Here is a 20,730-nt window from a genome sequence, read left to right on the forward strand (position 1 = left end):
AAATTTGTGCTTGCACTCTGTTCTAATGTTTAAATGTGTTTGCGACTAAAGATCCACTCTGCATGTGTGCTTAAAGAAGAAATGTAACGCATATAGCATCCATTCTTAAGAGAAGAAATGTTAAGTTTTGTGGCAGCCCCCAAGCCAGTGGGCCCTAGGCTACTCCATAGGTCACCTAGTGCTTTATCCAGCTCTGCTTCCTAGTGTTGGATCCACAGATGAGACGAAATGGCTAATTAGCATATGCCTCTCCCCCCAACTGCCTCATTAGCATACAGCATGGCCACAGAGACAACCCCATGTCATGCTGTACATCTTCATGCAAAAGCATTGTGCAGCACCACATTAGGGCTTTGTAAGAATTCAGAGGTTACAGTGTGGTGTACAGCTAATGTACACGTCACAATAACCTTTACAAATTCCATCCATGTTTTCTGTTTGCGATACATACAACCAGATTTATTTCTAGCAAAGAATGAATGAGATGTTTTGGCTAAGGAAGATTTGATTATTATTATTTTTTTTTTTTTGCCAGGGCTATGGACTGATGCAGAATAACCAGTTTCAGTCATTGCCTGTGCTCAAACAGCACCAACTTTATGAAAAGTAAGAACAGCAGTTTCCAATATAGAAAGACTTATAGCACATAGTTTATACAGATGTTGCAGGACAGTATGCATAGGTAATACATACAATAACTGAATAAGCACATCAGCTAAGGTTAGAAGGGCCGTATAGCATTTGAAATGTTTATGTGCTTACTCAAGTAAACAGACACATAGCAACAAAACTATGAAGAACTTACAACAAACAGTATTATAGCAGGTTCTAGAAAGAACAATTTTTCATCGTGCAACAATAAATTCATAACGCGGCAATCATTTAATGCATTAGACTTACTCTGAATGATATATGTAACCCTGCAGGCAAAATATGTAAGTTTAGGCTGGAGAAAAGGTATAAGAAAGGACAATGCATTGAAGAAGGTTTGTAGTGAGAGGTCAGTGCAGGTTGGGGTGGGCTAGAAGAATAAATTGATACTAATGGGCTTATATTACAGTGAAGAAGGTGGCAGGATAGAAATGTGTCAAAAAGAAAGAGATCTTAAGTTATTATGACCTGTGTGAAACAGAGGTATGAAAATGTTTTTAATAAAGCATTTAGTTTGCAATGGATCTCATTTGTGCTGCACTACTCCTTACTTCAGGGAACAATTCTTCCCAGAGATATGGATAAGAATAGAGAAAACCTAGTATCCTAGGGAATTTGGTGGGTCTGTACAGAACGGAGGGGGCTGCATTAGTCTGAGATCAAAGATTATATGGTGTGCTTCCAACATTAACTTTAGAGGCTAGTTAAGGGGAGATGTTTTGTGTGATCATTTTGTGAACAAATATAAAGAGACTAAAGTTTGCCAGTTACTTATCTGGAAGAGAGCTGGTCTCATGGAGGGATTTCCAGCAAGGTTTGAGTTGGGTAACAGCATAATGGGCCTTCAGATATGACCATTAAGGACTTGTAGATCTATAAGGATTTGGGCGGAAGAGCTTGTGGGAAAGTGGAACCTATATTTGATGTGGATATGGTGGATATCTTTTCAACTACAGAGTATTTGAGAAAGGTGAACCCATATTTGATCAGGATATGGAGGATAACTTTTCTGATCGCTTCACATGCTTGTGGTATAAGGAAACAAGATATTTTGTAATAGCAGAAGTGACAGTGGTTGATTTTGTTCTTGAGGTAGGTAATATGGCTGGTTGTGCAGAGGTAAGAATCTAGATAAGTAAGCAGATATTTGCATAAAGAAATTATTTCTATCTGGCTGCTTTGGGAGGTAAGAGAATGCAATGGTGGTGGAAGTTAGTCTAGTACTGGTACCAAAGATCATTACTTTGTTTTCATTCCAGTCAAGGATTATTTCCTTGGACTTTAGCCAAACAGTGAGAACTCTGAGGGACAGAATCAGCATGAAGGACAGAACCAGATAACGTTAGGTCAGAGGGAGTGAATTCCTGCACACAGGAGAGAAGTAGACTGACTACCATCCCCTGCCATACTCCAATAGAAGAGGTGCTTTGGAAGAAAGGTTAGATCTGATTTTGATATCAAAAGACCAGTTTGAAAAATAACTGTTAATGCAATTGACTGCAGAAGGACTGAATGACCCGTGGTAGAGGCAGTTAATTAATAGGTTGTGGCTGACTACATAATAAGATTGGTGAGATCTACAAAGAAAGCAGCTGTTAGAATTCCTGAGTCCATGGAAGTGAGAATAGTGTCTGAGAAACGTATGAGCACTGCGAGTGTGTTTCTGCCAGAGATGCAAACATGCTGGTTTCTTGCTGATTTTTAAAGATGCTGTATTTGAGAATATAATCAAATGTTTGATTACATACTGCTCTTTCCTAAAGTTTAATGAGATAAGAGAAATGAGAGTTTGCCCCAAAACTTTTCAATTGATTTGGAATACTTTGCTTTTGGTAGAGGTATAATAATACAGTGGAAATAAAAAGTTTACACACCCTTGTTAAAATGCCAGTTTTTTGTGATATAAAAAAAATGAGATCACAATAAATCATTTCAAAACTTTTCCCACCTTTAATGTGACCTATAACCTGTACAATTCAATTGAAAAACAAACAAATCTGTTAGGGGAAAAAGTATAAAAAAATAAAACAATAAGCTGGTTGCATAAGTGTGCACACCCTTAAACTAATACTTTGTTGAAGCACCTTTTGATTTAATTACAACATTCAGTCTTCTTGGGTAGGAGTCTATCAGCATGGCATATCTTGACATGGCAATATTTGCCCACTCTTCCTTGGAAAAGTGCTCCAAATCTGTCAAATTGCTAGGGCATCTCTTATGCACAGCCCTCTTCAGGTCACCCCACAGATTTCCTATTGGATTTAGGTCTGGGCTCTGGCTGGGCCAATCCAAAATTTTAATTTTCTTCTGGTGAAGCCATTCTTTTGTTGATTTGGATGTATACTTGGGGTCATTGTTGTGTTGAAAGGTGAAATTTGTCTTCATCTTCAGCTTTCTAACAGATGCCCGAAGGTTTTGGGCCAAAAGTGATTGGTATCTGGAACTGTTCATACTCCCTCCACCTTGACTAAAGCCCCAGGTCCAGCTGAAGAAAAGCAACCCCAAAGCATGATACTGCCACCACCATGCTTCACCATAGGGATGGTGTTTTTGTGGTGATGCAAAGTGTTGTTCTTGCGCCAAACGTAAATTTTGGAATTGTGGCCAAAAAGATCAACCTTGGTCTCATCAGACAATAACACATTTTCCCACATGCTTTTGGGAGACTTGATGTATTGTTTTGCAAATTTTAGCCAGGCCTGGATGTTTTTCTGTGCGAGAAAAGGCTTCTGTCTTGCAACCCTATCCCATAGCCCAGACATATGGAGAATACAGGAGATTGTTGTCACATGTAGTACACAACCAGCACTTGACAGAAATTCCTGCAGCTCTTTCAGTGTTGCTGCAGGTCTCTTGGCAGCCTCCCTGACCAGTTTTTGTCTTGTCTTTTCATCAACTTTGGAGGGACGTCCAGTTCTTTGCAATGTCACTGTTGTCCCATATTTTCTCCACTTTTTGATAACTGTCTTCACTCTGTTCCATGGTATATCTGATGCTGTTGAAATTTTTTTTGTACCCTTCTCCTGACTGATGCCTTTAAACAATGAGATCCCTTTGATGCTTTGTAAGCTCACTGAGAACCATGGCTTTTGCTGTAGCAGACAACTGAGTAAATGTCAGGAAAATCCTACTAGCACAGTTGACCTTTATTTGGGGTTAATCAGAGTTTCTTTACTTGATGGCAGGTGTGTACCCAAGAAGACCGAATGCTGTAATTAAATCAAAAGGCGCTTCAACAAAGTATTACTTTAAGGGTGTGCACACTTATGCAACCAGCTTATTGTATGTTTTTTATTTTTTATATTTTTTCCCCCTAACAGATTTGTTTGTTTTTCAATTGAATTGTACAGGTTATAGGTCACATTAATGGTGGGAAAACTTTTGAAATGATTTATTGTGATCTCATTTTTTTTATATCACAAAAAATCCTGGCATTGTAACAGGGGTGCATAAACTTTTTATATCCATTGTAGGTCCCTGATACATAGGAAACCTGCCCTAAGTAAGGGAAACATTAAAGAGACAAAATCTTTTCAGTGTTTAATAAACCAAGGAAAGAGATGGTCAGCCCCAGGACTGCCATGGTTGGGATGTGACTTTATAGAGAGTTTTTTTTTTCTGCAGTGGAAAGGGGGAGATAGGGATCTGAGGGAGAGGGAGTCATGGGGGCAGAAGCAGAGGGGATGAGGTGGTGAATTCAGTTTTGAAGCCTTCTATAGAAAAGGTAGAGTTAGTCCTTTTTTCCCCTGTTAATTTCTGTCTAAACCTTTTTAGGATTCAAGAGTACTTGAGCTTGTTGTCCATAGTAATAATTGACCCTTTTTTCTTCTAGTGTTCTTTTTTAAAATGATTTCTGGGCAAAATATTGAATGATATCAGGATTTAGGCAAAGATGATATAGTTCTCTCTTCTAGCTAGCCCAGGCCTTGGCTTCTCTTTGATCAGCTAATTGCTGTCATTGGGTATTCAGGGAAAATTATCTGATTTCTTGTAGCAGAGGATAAGGAGGAAATATTTGGTCTGTTGGCTAAGCAGGATATTAGTTCAGAAGTTAGAAAAAGAAATGCATAAAAGGTTATGCCACTGCCACCCAAAGCATAAATAAAACATTATACAAAATGATTCAAAAGAAGCTGACATTTCACTGCCAGTTGAGGGCTTCTAATTCAGCTTCTACTCCCCATACAAATAAATATAATATTCCTTAGAGAGATTAAGCAGAAATACTTTTTCAAGGAAAAATCCTTGGGTCACTATGCAAAATACCATTGTTGAAATGGAGGACAATGATACACTTTTACACCTTATCGATTCTGAACCAGAGCCATGTGTTAATTTAAATACGACCTTCTTCCATTATTCCTTCTACTAAAAGTATGGCTTTTAAATGCTTTCAGGAACAGATTATGCTAAAAATGAAATGAACTTTTGGATTCTCCCACAAGCACACATTTTCTAAGATTACATACAGATGGTCAGTACGACTTGTTTCTGAATTTTTAAATCAGTTCGGAAACCATAGCTAAACCAGCTGATTATGTTGGTAGAACTGTCTTAATGTCTCTTGAATAAAGCTATGATTTATACACTGTTAAAGTTTGGGAAAGCATATGCAAAAGTTGCCATGTGACTGAATACCTTCTTACAAACAACAGTCATGGAACATAACACATCTAGGAGCAGGAGGATCATCACTTCTAAGGGGATTTTTTTTGTTTATTTTGTATATTTCCTACATTACCATGTTTACATGTGCTTTCCAGTGTGCGTGAAGGTAAAACTTCAGGGAAGGTTTCTATACTCAAAAATTTGGACATTTATAGATTAGTGGTTATAATGTTTGGTGAAAAAATACTCTTATATTAGACATAACAAAACTACTTTAACTGTGTATAACATCTGTGGAAAAATTAGTGGGAGTGAGTAATGGCAACAATTTGTGCTGAGTCCATCTAGACCTACATTTTACATATACTTCTATAGGCACATATTTCAAGCACGGGCATCAATGCCCTTCTAGCCTGCCAATATACCAAAACACTTGTTCTCATAATAAGTGTGCAGGCTGTTCTTAAAAATATCTAAACTAGTACTTGCTTCAATGTAATTAGGTAGTCTGTTCCATGCATCGGCTACTCTGTCAGAGAACCAATTAGTAGATAGGATACAGGATTAAAACAAATCATAAGCAGCTAAAAGTCTTTATCAAGTTGCCTTACTTTTGATACTAACTGAGTTTACTAAGTCTGAGTTGAATTTAATGAAGAAGTACTGCAGAAATGTGACATGGTTTTGAGAAGTGTTTTTTGAATTCTTCCTTTCTCTTGCACTTTGGGAAAACAGAGTCAACAGAAGGGAAGCCAGCTTTTGCAGGTTAGCAGCTACCATACACAAGCTCATTGTTAAGTACCACCCTGACAGCAGGTGAAAGTGATCAAGCACCTACGCAGTCTACATCAGCCTCTGAACAAGTGGAATCCACATCTCTGAAGGTTTGATAGATACAATGATGTTGTCAACAAACAACCTAAAGAAAGCTGACTCCCCAGCATACTTGGCCTGTAATCACTCAGTGAGGCGGGAAAAATAATGTCACTCATCTTTCCCAGTAGTTTGATATGCTATGGTATTGCATACCATGGTATGGTCTGGTTATAGTATGGTATGATGTGGTATGGTATGGAGAAGTAACTCAGAATACCACCTACACAATCTGGTATTCCTAGTTTGATGCCTACCTTCAAATATTAGTGTTTTTTCTACTACTGTACACCTTGAAGGACTTGTTGGCACATAAATATATGTGCTGAATCTCACCATATAGTGTTACTCCTTAGGTCTAGCAGATGGCATACCATTCAATGACCATGTGGCACAGCAGATGTGACATTATAAAGGGATTATTACAGAGTTCCCTTATTGCTTACCGACATGTTCCTCAGGAATAGATATGGCAATGAATTTGAAAAAGAAAAAAAAAAGGTTAAAGTCTTGTTGCAAATTACAAGCCATAGAAACAAAAAAGAAACTGCTGAAAATAATTTCAGTGAATGTCAGTGTTAAACTAAACCAGTGATGGCAAACCTATGATACGCTTGTCAAAGGTGACACACCCTGACATTTTGGGTGATACACCAGCGTTCACCAACACCCAAATTACCAAAGAAACTGAATGAACAAAAATACAAGAAATATGTGACCCTGCACTTATTAAAACTCAGCAACAAAAAAAAAATCATTGATTGATGTTAATCAGATCAAATGCAGTGTGTTCCATATTTTTTCAGTTTAATTCAAAATTACTATTAAAAGTACAGTGATTTTTTTGTGCCCAATTATCAGTGCGCATATTATTTTGTCTATTGTAAGTCACCGATTTTTCTTTTATTTTATAATACATAGCAGCACACAACTGGGCTGTATTTTTTTTTAATTAATGAATATGTAAAGAATTGTTTCTTTTTTGGTCGATGGGGGGAGTGACACACCAGCAGGGTCAAGATAGGCATTTTACAAATGTTTGACATGCCGAGCCCAAAAGGTTTCCCATCCCTGAACTAAACAGTGATGAACTGATGAAATTATACAACAAAGTTTTGTGGTACATTGTGGTGTGATGAAACAGAACAGATGACTATTATGGAAGAAAAAGGGTCAGCATAACTTGATTAGATTGTGATAGTGATGACAGTATACTGTATAGCCAAAAATGTGAAAAAATATGTACTTTGAGCTTTTATTCACATAGTGGTAGCATTCCCAAAGCAAATAGTTAATTAGTTCTACTCCAGAATGCCCTGGTGGGGGCAAAGATAGTGATGTAATTTATGTTACAGGTAAGATTTCTTTTCCCTTCCCACAGTATACTCTTGTGTTCCAAAATATGACATTCCTTGAGTTTCACTCTCCTTCAGGTTGCACTTTCAGTTCTTTCCATTTACCAACAAAAAGAGTACTTAAGAGTTCCTGCTTACTTTCAGAATCTCTAGCAAGAGAGTCAGCAAACTACCTTTCAGTGACAGCTTCTGGTTTGTACTGCTTGCCATCTTTGAACACACTGTAACAAACATCTTTACTTCTCAGCTACAGTGCCTAAATTAAACTGTTTGGCTAAGATGAAGAATTTGTTAGATGTAGAGATGCCTCCCTTTATTCCCTATGTAAGCCAGCAGTGTCAGGATTCTTATCATTCTAGTCTGAGCTGCTCTCTCAGATATGACTGACACCATGTAATAACACAGCACTCTAAGTGGCATTCCAAGAAATGAGATCTCTCAGTGCACAATAAATGCTACACAATCACATAAAGAATTGTTTTACAGCTCTACAGGGATGAAAAGAAGACAACATTGCTAGTAACTTGGTATGATACTTTTACTTGCCAAGGATCTGAAATACAATAAATCAAACATAAGAACCAGTAAGAGATTTTTCAAAAGAAAGTAATGCAAGACTTCATATAAACTTGGTACACTGTGAAAATGAAAGATAAAAAATACCACAAAAAAGGAGAACTGGCTAAGTCAAACTTTGCTTATATGTGGCAACATATGAATTATCTTTGTATGAATGAAAACAAATTCTGAGACGAGAAAATGTTTTTCTTAGTTTAAGCTCTTCAGTGAAATGCAAACAAAACTTTTCATTAACCAAAAACTGGAGACGGCAGAACAATAAGCTCCAAATGGCAGGCTACAATCACAGTTCGTCTCAACAACATATACCATTCCCAAAGGTGAATAATCTTCAGTTTTCAGGAAATATACTCCAGGCAAAAATGGAATAAACAAATTTATTATAAAAGGCAAGCGCTTTCACCGTTTAAGGCTTCATCAGGCCAATTCAAAAATCCATTAACATAGAAAACACCTTAAATACTTTATGGTGCAATGACATCATTTCCACTTTCAATTAACATTGGGAACAAGAAATAAACGTACTCCTATAATTAAAGCGCAATTACCAAAACACTATTATTAAAACAAGCATACTTATAAAAATACACTGTAAAATTCCATTATTTAAGTTAATAAATGGAAAACTTAGCTTATTAGCAAAATATCATACAAATACATTAGAATATATATAAATTAAACCTACTAAATATCTATAATATTAAAAACTTCATGAATGATAAAAAATTTCAAAAAATGTAAACTCATATAAAGACATCCATAAGGAAGATAGAAAATACAATAAGTAAATTATAAAAGTAACATACATACTTAAACTATCTTCCATTCAAACATCTCGATAGACAACATCTTATATATTTACTTGAGAATATAAACATATAAAATACAAAACAATAAATAAATCAGGCAATATAATGCCAAGCTAAATAGTCCATAAGGCTACAACTAGACCTAAAGAATATAAAATATATATACAACTCATTGCCTTAACGGTCTACCTTTAAAATAGGCTTGATGGATACCCTATTGTTCAGTCCTGGCGTATTATCTGCTCTAAGCCTAATAATCCACCGACTTTCAAACTCTTCAGTTTTATTCCTAATATCCCCCCCTTCTAATATTGGGAAAATTCCTTTGAATCACTTGAAATCTGAAGGTATGGTCTGGAGTGTTACTACAAACATGTTTGGAAAGGGCACTTTTCGAAGATTTAATGTTAATATCTTAAATATGTTCCCTGATCCTGTCCTTCAACCTTCTGTCAGTCTTGCCTACATAAAATGCTGGGCATACAGTACAGGTGGCAAGGTAAACAAGGTGTTGGGTAACACAACTAGCATGTACTTTGAAAGCAAATTCTCGTGCAGTAACCGGATGTATAAACTTATTGGAGCTATTTATATACTTACAGAAGTTACATCTCCTGCAAGGCTTTGTACAATAATCAATGGGTACATTAGATGGGCCAGTTTCCAGAGTATTAGGACCATAAAGGATCCTGTGTAAATTCATCTTATTCTTATACGTAAAGCTAGGCATTTCACCTATCAACTTATGTATCTCAGGATCAACCTTAAGTATATCCCAAAATTTCAGGTATGCATCTCTGACCTGACTAACATCTTGAGTATAATAAATACACACCTTCATTTTATTCTCATGTACTTCATTACCCTGATTCATTAACATTGTCTCATCCTGATCTCTAGTAGCAAAATAAGGATATGCTCTATTTTGTCGTAGTTGATCCAAACCTAAAAAACCTGTTGCAATCTCTTCGGCCTATTTACTTTAGATGCATCTGAATATAGGGTCTCATTTCTGGATGTATTTATTGAGAGAACTACTAGTAGTCTAATTAATACTGGTGTGTATAGGAAAGAGTGCTACAGGAATGCACTTTTACATAGATCTAGTATGCACCCCAAGTTTATTTTTAAAAATATTATTAAAGGCCAGGCTATGAGGGTATCTCGTTTGCACTCGTGTGATTCAGGGTATAGAAGTGAATTGTCTGAGCTTAAACAGAAATTTGAGGAAAGGTCCTACACTGCTGAAGAGATTGCAACAGGTTTTTTAGGTTTAGATGAACATTAAATCTTCGAAAAGTGCCCTTTCCAAACATGTTTGTAGTAACACTCCAGACCATACCTTCAGATTTCAAGTGATTCAAAGGAATTTTCCCAATATTAAAAGGGGGGATATTAGGAATAAAACTGAAGAGTTTGAAAGTCGGTGGATTATTAGGCTTAGAGCAGATAATACGCCAGGACTGAATGATAGGGTATCCATCAAGCCTATTTTAAAAGGTAGACCGTTAAGGTAATGAGTTGTATATATATTTTATATTCTTTAGGTCTAGTTGTAGTCTTATGGACTATTTAGCTTGGCATTATATTGCCTGATTTATTTATTGTTTTGTATTTTATATGTTTGTATTCTCAAGTAAACATATAAGATGTTGTCTATCGAGATGTTTGAATGGAAGATAGTTTAAGTATGTATGTTACTTTTATAATTTACTTATTGTAGTTTCTATCTTCCTTATGGATGTCTTTATATGAGTTTAGATTTCTTGAAATTTTTTATCATTCATGAAGTTTTTAATATTATAGATATTTAGTAGGTTTCATTTATATATATTCTAATGTATTTGTATGATATTTTGCTAATAAGCTAAGTTTTCCATTTATTAACGTAACTAATGGAATTTTACAGTGTATTTTTATAAGTATGCTTGTTTTGATAATAGTGTTTTGGTAATAGCACTTTAATTATAGGAGTATGTTTATTTCTTGTTCCCAATGTTAATTGAAAGTGGAAATGTTGTCATTGCACCATAAAGTATTTAAGGTGTTTTCTATGTTAATGGATTTTTTAATTGGCCTGATGAAGCCTTAAACGGTGAAAGCGCTTGCCTTTTATAATAAATTTGTTTATTCCATTTTTGCCTGGAGTATATTTCCTGAAAACTAAAGATTATTCACCTTTGGGAATGGTATATGTTGTTGAGATGAACTGTGATTATAGCCTGCCATTTGGAGCTTATTGTTCTGCCGTCTCCAGTTTTTGGTTTAAAACTTTTCATTAACACTACCATCAGCTGCTTACAGCTAAAGAATAATAAATCAGGAGTATTTACTTTTATAAGATCATTCGCTTGAATATTATTACTTTAAACAATGAAATCTGTATTACCAATGATTGCTTGCTTATTTATACATACTTTTTTAATAACTCGGTAAGACTCACAAAGCAGACTACTCCTTTTTTGATGAGTGAACCAAGAACTTCGGTTTGGTTAATTAACATGCTCAAACTCACAGGGTATGTAAGTGAAAGCTGAAGTACTCAAACCCTACTATACAAGTACGTTTACTAACAGTTTGTAGTTTAAGGAGTCCGTGTTATACTGTCACCTTTTATTTTTTGGACTGCCTGTCTCCCATCCTACCACTATAAGGATACCTCAGCCAGTGCATTAAAACTAGAAAAGTGAGGCGAGGTGCAGTATGTGAGATTGTTAATGCAGTCTGAGTAAGGAGATGAGTTCTCAAAGAAGAAAATTCTTGAAAAAATTGCAGACTTACATTTCACCATTACCATGTAAACATCAATAGTACAGATCTGAGGCTGTGCAAGGCGCTCTCCTTTCTCCAAGAGATCAGGGACCTCCTGGGAGCGTACTCCAGTATAAGGCTCAGCACCAAATGTCATCATCTCCCAGACTGTCACACCTGTAGAAAAATGTATAAATTGTGAGTTATTATTAAAATTAGACTAGAGTCGCATGCATATATGCTTTACAAAAAACACTCCCTTGATAAACTTAATTCAAAATTTCCTCACTTAATAATACTGTAAATGAAGTGATACCACACTCCAACTTACTTGGTGTTACTACTGATGATAATCTGAAGTTTGACTTGCACATTAACAATACTATTAAGAAGACTCATGAAAAGCTCAGTATGTTATAGAGGTCAAAAACATTCCTAACAAACCACCAAAATTACTCTTGCCACCAGTTATCTTTTAAATACCCTTCTTTGTGCTTTTCCTATTTTAACATATCCTCACTCCCCCTTTAAAGACAAACTAGAGCAGTGCTAAAGTAAAATAGCAAAATTTGCCTCTGGCCAGTCCCACAAACCTCATTACTGTTCTTCACTAAAAGATCTCAACTGGCTTGAACTCCTCCACCAGCTCACCTTTAATCTATTATTATTAACACGCAAAATAATCTACAATCACTCTAGCTCTCCAATTATTTCATCCCTCTTACTATATTATCTTCCGTGAACTTCATCTTCCCACATGTAACTCTTACCTTTCTCACTGTGTAGCCAAGACTTGGAATACACTTCCATCTCCCATCAGATCTATCACTAATTACTATAACTTTAAATCTCTCCTAAAAGAGCACCTCTCCAACTCTTGGATATGCTCATGTTCCATACCATCCTAACATTTGCTCTATCACTGTCAATTTGCAACAGTTTGTTTTCTCTTGACCCTCTTCTGCTCATCATCCTTTGCCTCCTATGACTTTTGCCCTTCCTTCTGTAATCCTCAACTATCCAACTTATTACACCTAGTCTCCTCATCCTATTTTCTTCCTACCCTATCTTTTGCTTAACTAAATAAAGTATATCTCTAGATTCTCTCACTCATTTCTCAATTGGAAATACCATCTAATTGCAGTAGAATTCTGTAATATTTATTTTTACCACTGCTGTATATGTGCTTCAGTTACACTGTATGAATTTATTCTGTTTTTGCTTGTAAGTTCTTGTGCAACTGCTGATACTGTTTATTTTTGTGGAACATTACTCTCTAGGCCTCCACTGAAAATGGATAATATCCGTCCAGTCGGACTTTCCTGTTTACCAAATGTCAAATAAATAAATAAATAAATAAATAATTACGTCTGGAAACTGAGTAACAATGCACTTTTTTCTGACACTCATTAAGAATGAGCAAAAAGTTAAAAGAGTCTGAGCAGAAAAAGTAACAAAATATATCTGGTACTGTGCACGGGGGGGTACACGAAATGGCAAATGCAACAATTCAGTGCTAACGGTTGTTAACAAAAACAGTTCTAGATCTATGTCAGTTGTTGGGATTTTAACTCAAACAGATCTGCCATTTATGACATAGGCCATTGTTTCCCTTACTGAACCATGGTAATTTTTACAGACACAGTATTCATATCAATGTTAAACACAAAGGCAACAGATGACCAAGGTTCTTCAGGGTTGTCTTCAGACTGTGACAGTGGGAGTCACCTGACTTTACTGCACCATAAGGAGACTGCAGCATGCCAGCACCCACTTCAATCAGGTGCAGGCTTTTGTATAAGCAACAGACATGAAACATGTACTTTTGGAACCTACCTAGAATGATGAAGTTATTTTGGAACCCACTTAGAAGGATGGAAGTTCCTTCGGAACCCACCTAGGATGATAAAATTGGATCTATTACTTACCAAAATGAACCAAATAATAATAAAAAAAAAACAATTGTGAGGAAAATTTGGGATTCAGTGATCTTTGCACAGTGTTGTTTATTGCAATCATTGGAAATATCGGGGCAAAATCAAGTCACACTACTGTCAAAGGGGATAGTTCGGGGATAGGTAGGGTAGGTGCGTGTTGAATGGGTGACTGTGTGTGAGTACGATCGGGTGAAGGGGATGTACTTGATGCAGTGGTGTGTTTGTTTGTGTGTGTGTGTTTGTGTGGGAGGATTTCATACCTCTCAACTGTCACTAGACCAATGAGCAGTGGCTATAATATTTGGGGTGGGATGGAACACTGGATACCAGGAACACTTCTTAAATAGCACATTAAATCACTTTAAAAAGTTATTAGAAGAACAGATTTTGCAGCAAGAAACTACAAATGAATAATACAATGACTGAACCTCTAAAGTCTGGCACTCTTGATTGACTGTATGGTCTGGGAGAAGGGACAGGATAGTGTGAAATGCAAAGTCATGAACATTCTGTGACAGCAGTGGCAGTTGTGAGGTATGGGGACATGTGTGTGTGTGTGCGTGTGTGTGTGTGTGTGTGTGTGTGTGTGTGTGTGTGTGTGTGTGTGTGTGTGTGTGTGTGTGTGTGTGTGTGTGAGATTCAAACTGCTGTACCAAGCTACCTTCAAAATACTTTACCCTAATGGAACAAAATAATTTTTGATGAAGTACATACTAAGGAAGAAATACAAAAGTTTGCCCAACAAAAGTGAGTTACTTCGTGTTCTTCAGGTAATAAAGGCCACAGAGAGACTGTGCCAGAGAAATCCTTTCCAGTGTTTCAATAGAAAATGCTTGAAAGAGGGAAAAAGCACAAGAGTCGACTAGAAAAATTGAGAGTACATTGGAAATGAAGCAGAGACAGGGTTTGGGAGATGGAGATGAACAGGAATAGAACAAGAAAATCTAGATATAATTATTATGAATTAATGTTTGGAGAATAAAATAACTTGAAAATTGACAAATGTGGGACTACAAAGCAATAATTACATTTATGAAACATGACAGAACAAGAAAACCTGGAAATATAGGACTTTTTTGGACTTTGTTAAGCTTGTAGGGGACTCTAAAACATATGCCCTACTTCATGTCATTAATGTTCAGAAAAACACTCAGGAGAGGGGAAGAGGAGGGAAAAGTTAATTGTAAGTTAAGAAAATGTTTGTTAATAGTACTATTTTAATAGTGCTTGACTTTAGTTTGCATGCTGTAAAGTATTTTTTCAGTTATTTTTAAGTCTAATGGGGACTTAAATGTACATATGTGCTCCTGTTTTTTTTTCTTTCTCCCTTCTCTCTTTCTTTTTGTTCAGTTTTAAGAAATCTAGGTACTGCTATATAAAACATCTGGTTAAAAGAGCGTGACAAAAAAAAAATAGTGTGCTTTTTCTCATTCTTGCATAGAGAAATGACTGGGTTAAGGCCATTGGCTAAACCTAGTAATACATTTTAAGAGAAAGCAAGTAAATGAAAATTAATATTGAATAATATAAGGCTTTTTTCTAGTAAAAAAGGTATGCTTGGCTGTTTTTTGCCTGGTTCTCATGTCTCTAGCAGACAATCTGATAAAGAGAAATGGCTTGGAGAAAATGTTCTCTGAAAGCTTTCAGCTGAAAGGGCTATAAAAATAAGACAAAAGCCAGACAGCACTTAATAAAACCACAGGCTATACCATGCATCTTAGCAAGGATAACCTTTGTTTTAGGTTATCTCAAGTTTGTGTGTGTGTGTGTGTGTGTGTGTGTGTGTGTGTGTGTGTGTGTGTGTGTGTGTGTGTGTGTGTGTGGCTATCAGTTTGGAACATTTGTTCCTATTAGGAGAGTAAAACTTCAATATTTGAAGATATGCATAGTTTTGAGTGCTATTATTAAGTTAATGGGTTTTAGTGTGGTTTCAGGGGGTGTGTTTGAATTTTTGTTTGAGGGCTTTCAATAAAACAAAAAAATCTGTAAGATATGACATAGGATCAAATGGAGATGACAAGAGCCAATTGTATAAAAGATTAACCTGCCAAGCAGTACATGCATGTAACACAAAAGCTGGAACTAAACATTTAACAAAAAAGGTGTTATATATAAAGGGTGGGAATAATAAGTTTTCAAAATTATGATGCTTTCTGTAATGTCCTTAAATGTTAATAGTCTCAGAGATAAATACAAAAAAGAGAGAGTAGTGAACTATATTAAAAATGTAGAGTGCAAATAGCTTTGCTACAGGAGACAGACTTGGAAAGAAATGTGAATTTGATAAAGAAAGGTTTTCAGGATTGTTATTCAGTGGAATACCTGGGGCAAAGGAAGAGAGTAGTTGTTGTGTCTTTCGGCTTTTCCCGGTTAGGGGTCGCCACAGCGGAACACCGGTCCACTAATGATTGGTAGTTGATTTTTACGTGCCAAGTTACCAGCCCTGACGCATTCATGGATGTCTCCACGCAGAAGACGCTCTAGTTGAGAATCGAACTGGACAGCATCTTACTGTGAGGCGACAATGCTACCGCAGCACCACCACCGCGGGTTGCAAGAGGAGCTCCAATAGTGATAGAAGAGGATAAAAAAAACAATAATGGTAGATATGTAGTACTAAGGGGCTACTGGCAGGGGAGGAGGATTACACTGGCATGTATTTATATTCCACCGAAAACTGCTATAATGGAGCTTAAGAAAATTCTGGGAGAAATACTCAGCTTTCAGCAAGGAATATTACTTATATAGGTGGGGATTGGAATTTGATTTGCAACAAAGAAGATATATCTGGGGGCCCCAAAGTGAAAATATAACAGGGAAGGGTAGATGTTTAAAGAAATGTATGAAAATATTTGGCATGGAAGATATGAATTCAGTACTAGGAGTTCAGAAAAAATTTGCACAGTATTAACCAAGGTACAAAAACTGGGCTAGACTAGGCAGAAGTTACATTTCACAGGAACATGTGCATTTAATTGAAGGTTTTGATCTCTCTCTCTCTCTCTCTCTCTATATATATATATATATATATATATGTATATATATACATATACATACAATAACTATTTCAGATCATGCACCGGTAATAACTAAAACAAAAACACAAGGTAATGAAATAAAAATGGGACACTGGCACTTTCCCACCTATCTGTTGAAAAGAGAGGAATTTAAGGTATGGGTAGTGGAAATTATTCAGAAGCTATTAGAAAAGATAGAAATTTCTTCTGAAAATATAGCTACGGAGTGGGAAAAAATTAAAGTGGAGTTTAAAAATAGGGTGGAAACAAAAGAAAGGGAGATATGGTTAAGAAGCAACAAGAATTATTTAGAGGGACTGACAAATGTTATAGTATTGCAAAATAGGGGGAATCTCACAGAACAAGAAGATGAGCAACTGCAGAAATAAGAGATTACTTTGATAATATGCATAAGTTTAGAAACATTGCTGTTGATCAACTGTTTTTGATAATAACTATAGAGCACAAAAACTTTTAACACAACGACTCATTCAACAGAAAGTAGAAAGGGATGTTGCCAAGTTAAGAAGTCTATAACAAGGAAGATAACAAGAGATCCTGTAGAAGTATTAGAAACATTTTGGAAATTCTATGAAAGTCTGTATAAAGCAGAGAAATATGGAAATCGGGAAAAGATAGGAAGTGAAAATATTTATGGAAGAATTAAAAATGCCAAGGTCAGAGGTAGAGGAGGCTCGATTACTAACAGTTAGGCTAGGAGGAGATGAGATAAAAATGGTGATGTATAACCAATCTACAGGAAAGTCCCAGGAATAGATGGTATTCCTGTGGAAGTTTGCAGGCTAGGAGGGGAAAAACTGATAAAGACCTGGAAGGTTTTGTTTAACAGTATTTTAAGAGGAGGAGAAGTACCAACATCCTGGAAGAAAGTGTTGGTAGCTGTAATACCTAAAGAGGGTAAAGATCCATCATATCCACCTTTATATAGGCCCACTTCAATACCAAACGATTATTATAAAGTGTTTATGTATATAATGGCTAAAAGAATGGTCAGGCATATTTTTATCAACCAGAGAAGTTGTGAATAGCAATTAATAAAGAGCTGAAGGATTTTATCTGAGACGGGAAGGCGGAAAGAGTCAAGTGGGATAAACTTATTCTTCCATTAGAACAAGGTGGATTGGGATTACCCAATTTGAAGGGGCATTTCATAGCGACACAGTTAAAGCTCCTATACATAGCAGAAGCAGGAGATGATGATGAAACATGGGGGAGGCTCAAGAAACAAGGAGAAACTGGGATTTTAGATGCATACCTTTAAGGAGAATGACAATAATCATACCGAATATTATATTCATAAAGTAGCAGAAAGTATTCTAAGAACTAAGCCAACACGGGAATGAAGAAAGGAGATTCTGCCAATAGGGATGACTGCAATTAGGGGTACAGACAATAGGCAAGAGGGGGCTGGAATTTATTGGAGAAAGCTGGCAAAGGAACCAAGGTATTGGGACAAATAACTAGAGAGGGAAAGGGAATAGAATGGGCAAATGTAAAGAACTTATTTGGAATGCAGGTTAGAGATTGCCTTCCCTAACAAGGACTGATATCAGAGTACAGGCAAAGAGAAAGAAATGGGGGTGGTCGTAAACAAAAGACCAGCACTGGTGGAGTTTTTAGTAGAATCTAAAGCAGAAGTTGCTGTTAAGAAAGGAATAATTAGTAGAGATATATAAAATATTGCATGATAACTATATGAATCAGTCAGAGGAGGTTAGAAAGGATTGGGAAGACAGACTGGATAAGTAATTCACAAAGAAACAATGGGGGGATGTATGCATGTTTCCCAAACATGCAACAAAGTCTAGAAGATTTATGATCTTTGCTTGGAGGTGTTTACGTAGGTATTTTTATATCCCAAGTAGACTCCAAATAATTTTTCCTTAGGTAGACAGCAAATGTTGGAGGTGTGATGGGGAAGAAAGAGGTAACTGGGAACATATTTTCCGGGAGTGTAACGAGTTGACAGACTTTAAAGATTACTTGCAGACTACACTGGGTGAGCAAATTGGTGTAACTAAGGAAATTATTTTTTTGAACTATGAAACAGAAAGTACAGTTGTGTACCTACCATAAATGTAGATGTTCGAGTGTATTCACTGTTGCAGTCATCACACTTGAGTTATCCTGCTGGCAGGCTACCCGCAGTTGGCCTGAATTCCAAAGTTTAGGTCCGGCGTCGGTTGCTGTCGCCTCTTCCCTGACATCAGTGCGCCAGGGGTATGAAAGATGCAGTTAACGCCATTTTCTTCAGTTTTTCTTGCCCCAGATGTCAGGTTCCCCCAACTTGGTAGGCTGAAAATTATGCCAATAAGTATGCATGCACAAAAATAAAATTTCCTTCATCTACAAGCAAATACACCACATAGGTTGTAGAGAATAGGGAAGTATAGGTAAGTCCCAGCAAAGAAAAGGGGGATGGTGGGTGGGTAACCTGGACTGCAACAGTGAATACACTCGAACATCTACATTTATGGTAGGTACACAACTGTACTATGTTCATCGTGTTTCACTGTTGCAGTCATTACACTTGGGTTGAATCCCAAAGCTGAGGGTGGGTGGCTGGGTCTAAATAGGATTAGGAGAGGCTATAAGGCCCTGCAGAACTGCAGTGGCAAAGCCTGCTCTGTATTTAGAGTAGAGGTAAGTGGTAGTGATTGGTAAAAGTGTGCACTGAATTTCAAGTTGCAGCCTCTAAAATGTGTTTGGTTGGTACTCCTCTGAGGAAGGCTGCTGAAGTGGCTGCTGCTCTGGTTGAGTGTGGCCTAATGCCCTTAGGCACTAATTTGCCATGTTGTGAATAGCAGAAACTAATGCAGTGGCCTATCCATTTTGAAATAGTCTGCTTTGAGATAGCCTTTTCTTGTGATCCTGCAGCATATGCTACTAAGAGTTACTCAGTCTTTCTGAAAGCTCTAGTTCTGTCCAAGTAGAAGCGTAGCTGTCTGTGTATGTCCAAAGAATGCAGGAGTCTCTCACCCTTATTCTGTGGGTTTGCATAAAAGGTATGCAAATGAATGGTTTGGTTAAGGGCCACACTGGACATTACCTTAGGCATAAATGTTGGGTTCGTCCTCAGAGAAACCCTGTCTGGATGAAAATAATAAAAGGTTCCACAGCCATCAGTGCCTGTAACTCTGAGACTCGTCTTGCAGAGGTTATTGCTAGGAGCAGAACTGTTTTCCAAGATAAAAACTTTATTTCAGCTGTATTGGCTGGCTCAAAAGGCGGCAGTGAGAGTTTTTCCATGACATAATTGAGGTCCCATGCAGGTACTGGTGCTCTCCTTGGAGGTCTTATGTTTTTGGCCCCTCTGAGGTACTGTCTTAGCAATGGATGTGAAAAAATTGGGTGGTTCAGTATTGTCATGAGCTGAAATGGCAGAGGCATGGATTTTAATTGATGAAAAGGATACGCCTTTGTCCAGCATCTCAGTTAGGTATTGTAAAATCTGAGGAATATTTGGTACAAACGTGTCAATTCCTTGTGCCTGGTTCCAAGCACAGAATCGTTTCCATTTTTCTGCATAAGATTTTCTGGTACTGGGCCTCCTGGCCTCCAAAATAACATCCATCGCTGCTTTAGAGAGAGGTGTGTTCTGAATGGCTACATTATCTGCCATGCTGCCAGATTTAGGGTTCTTAGTTGGCTGTGCATGATCTGATTGTTTTGTTGGGTCAGTAAATGAGGAATTAGAGGTAATGTCCAGGCTGGGCCTTGAGACAAGCTCTTTACGATTGGGTACCAGTGCTGGTGGGGCCAGTGTGGAGCAATCAGAATCATTTTTGGCTTCTCTTGTCTGACATTTAGGAGTACCTTGGGGAGTAGAGGCAGAGGAGGAAAGGCATATACTGTTAGGGTTTTCCAGCTGAATGGTAAAGCATCCACTTTCATTGCTTGCTTGTGATAAGTCCTTGTGCAGAATCTCTGTAGTTGGCAGTTGTGAGGGGAGGCAAATAGATCTATGTCTGGGCGTCCCCATTTCTTTATTATCATGCTGAAGACTTATGGATCCAGTTTCCACTCGTGGGGATCCGTGAGGTTTCTGCTTAGTTCGTCTGCCAGAGTATTTTTCTTTCCTGGCAGGATTTGTGCTTGCAGGTGTACTTGATAAGTCAATACTGTGTCC

The 20,730-nt window shown here is 37.1% G+C and overlaps 1 protein-coding gene across 1 annotated transcript in view; it reads right to left on the reverse strand.

Annotated features, from left to right (window-relative positions):
• Window positions 1–20,730, reverse strand: part of ERBB3 (erb-b2 receptor tyrosine kinase 3) — a 708,562-nt gene that overhangs the window by 64,262 nt on the left and 623,570 nt on the right. Inside the window, exon 23 of the mRNA XM_044083747.1 lies at window positions 11,657–11,803. Within this exon, the coding sequence (XP_043939682.1) occupies window positions 11,657–11,803 (147 nt within the window). The remainder of the gene's footprint in view (window positions 1–11,656; window positions 11,804–20,730) is intronic.

The sequence above is a fragment of the Protopterus annectens genome, chromosome 9.part0 (genome assembly GCF_019279795.1).
Source record: "Protopterus annectens isolate FY-2018-M chromosome 9.part0, PAN1.0, whole genome shotgun sequence".
NCBI lineage: Eukaryota > Metazoa > Chordata > Ceratodontiformes > Protopteridae > Protopterus > Protopterus annectens.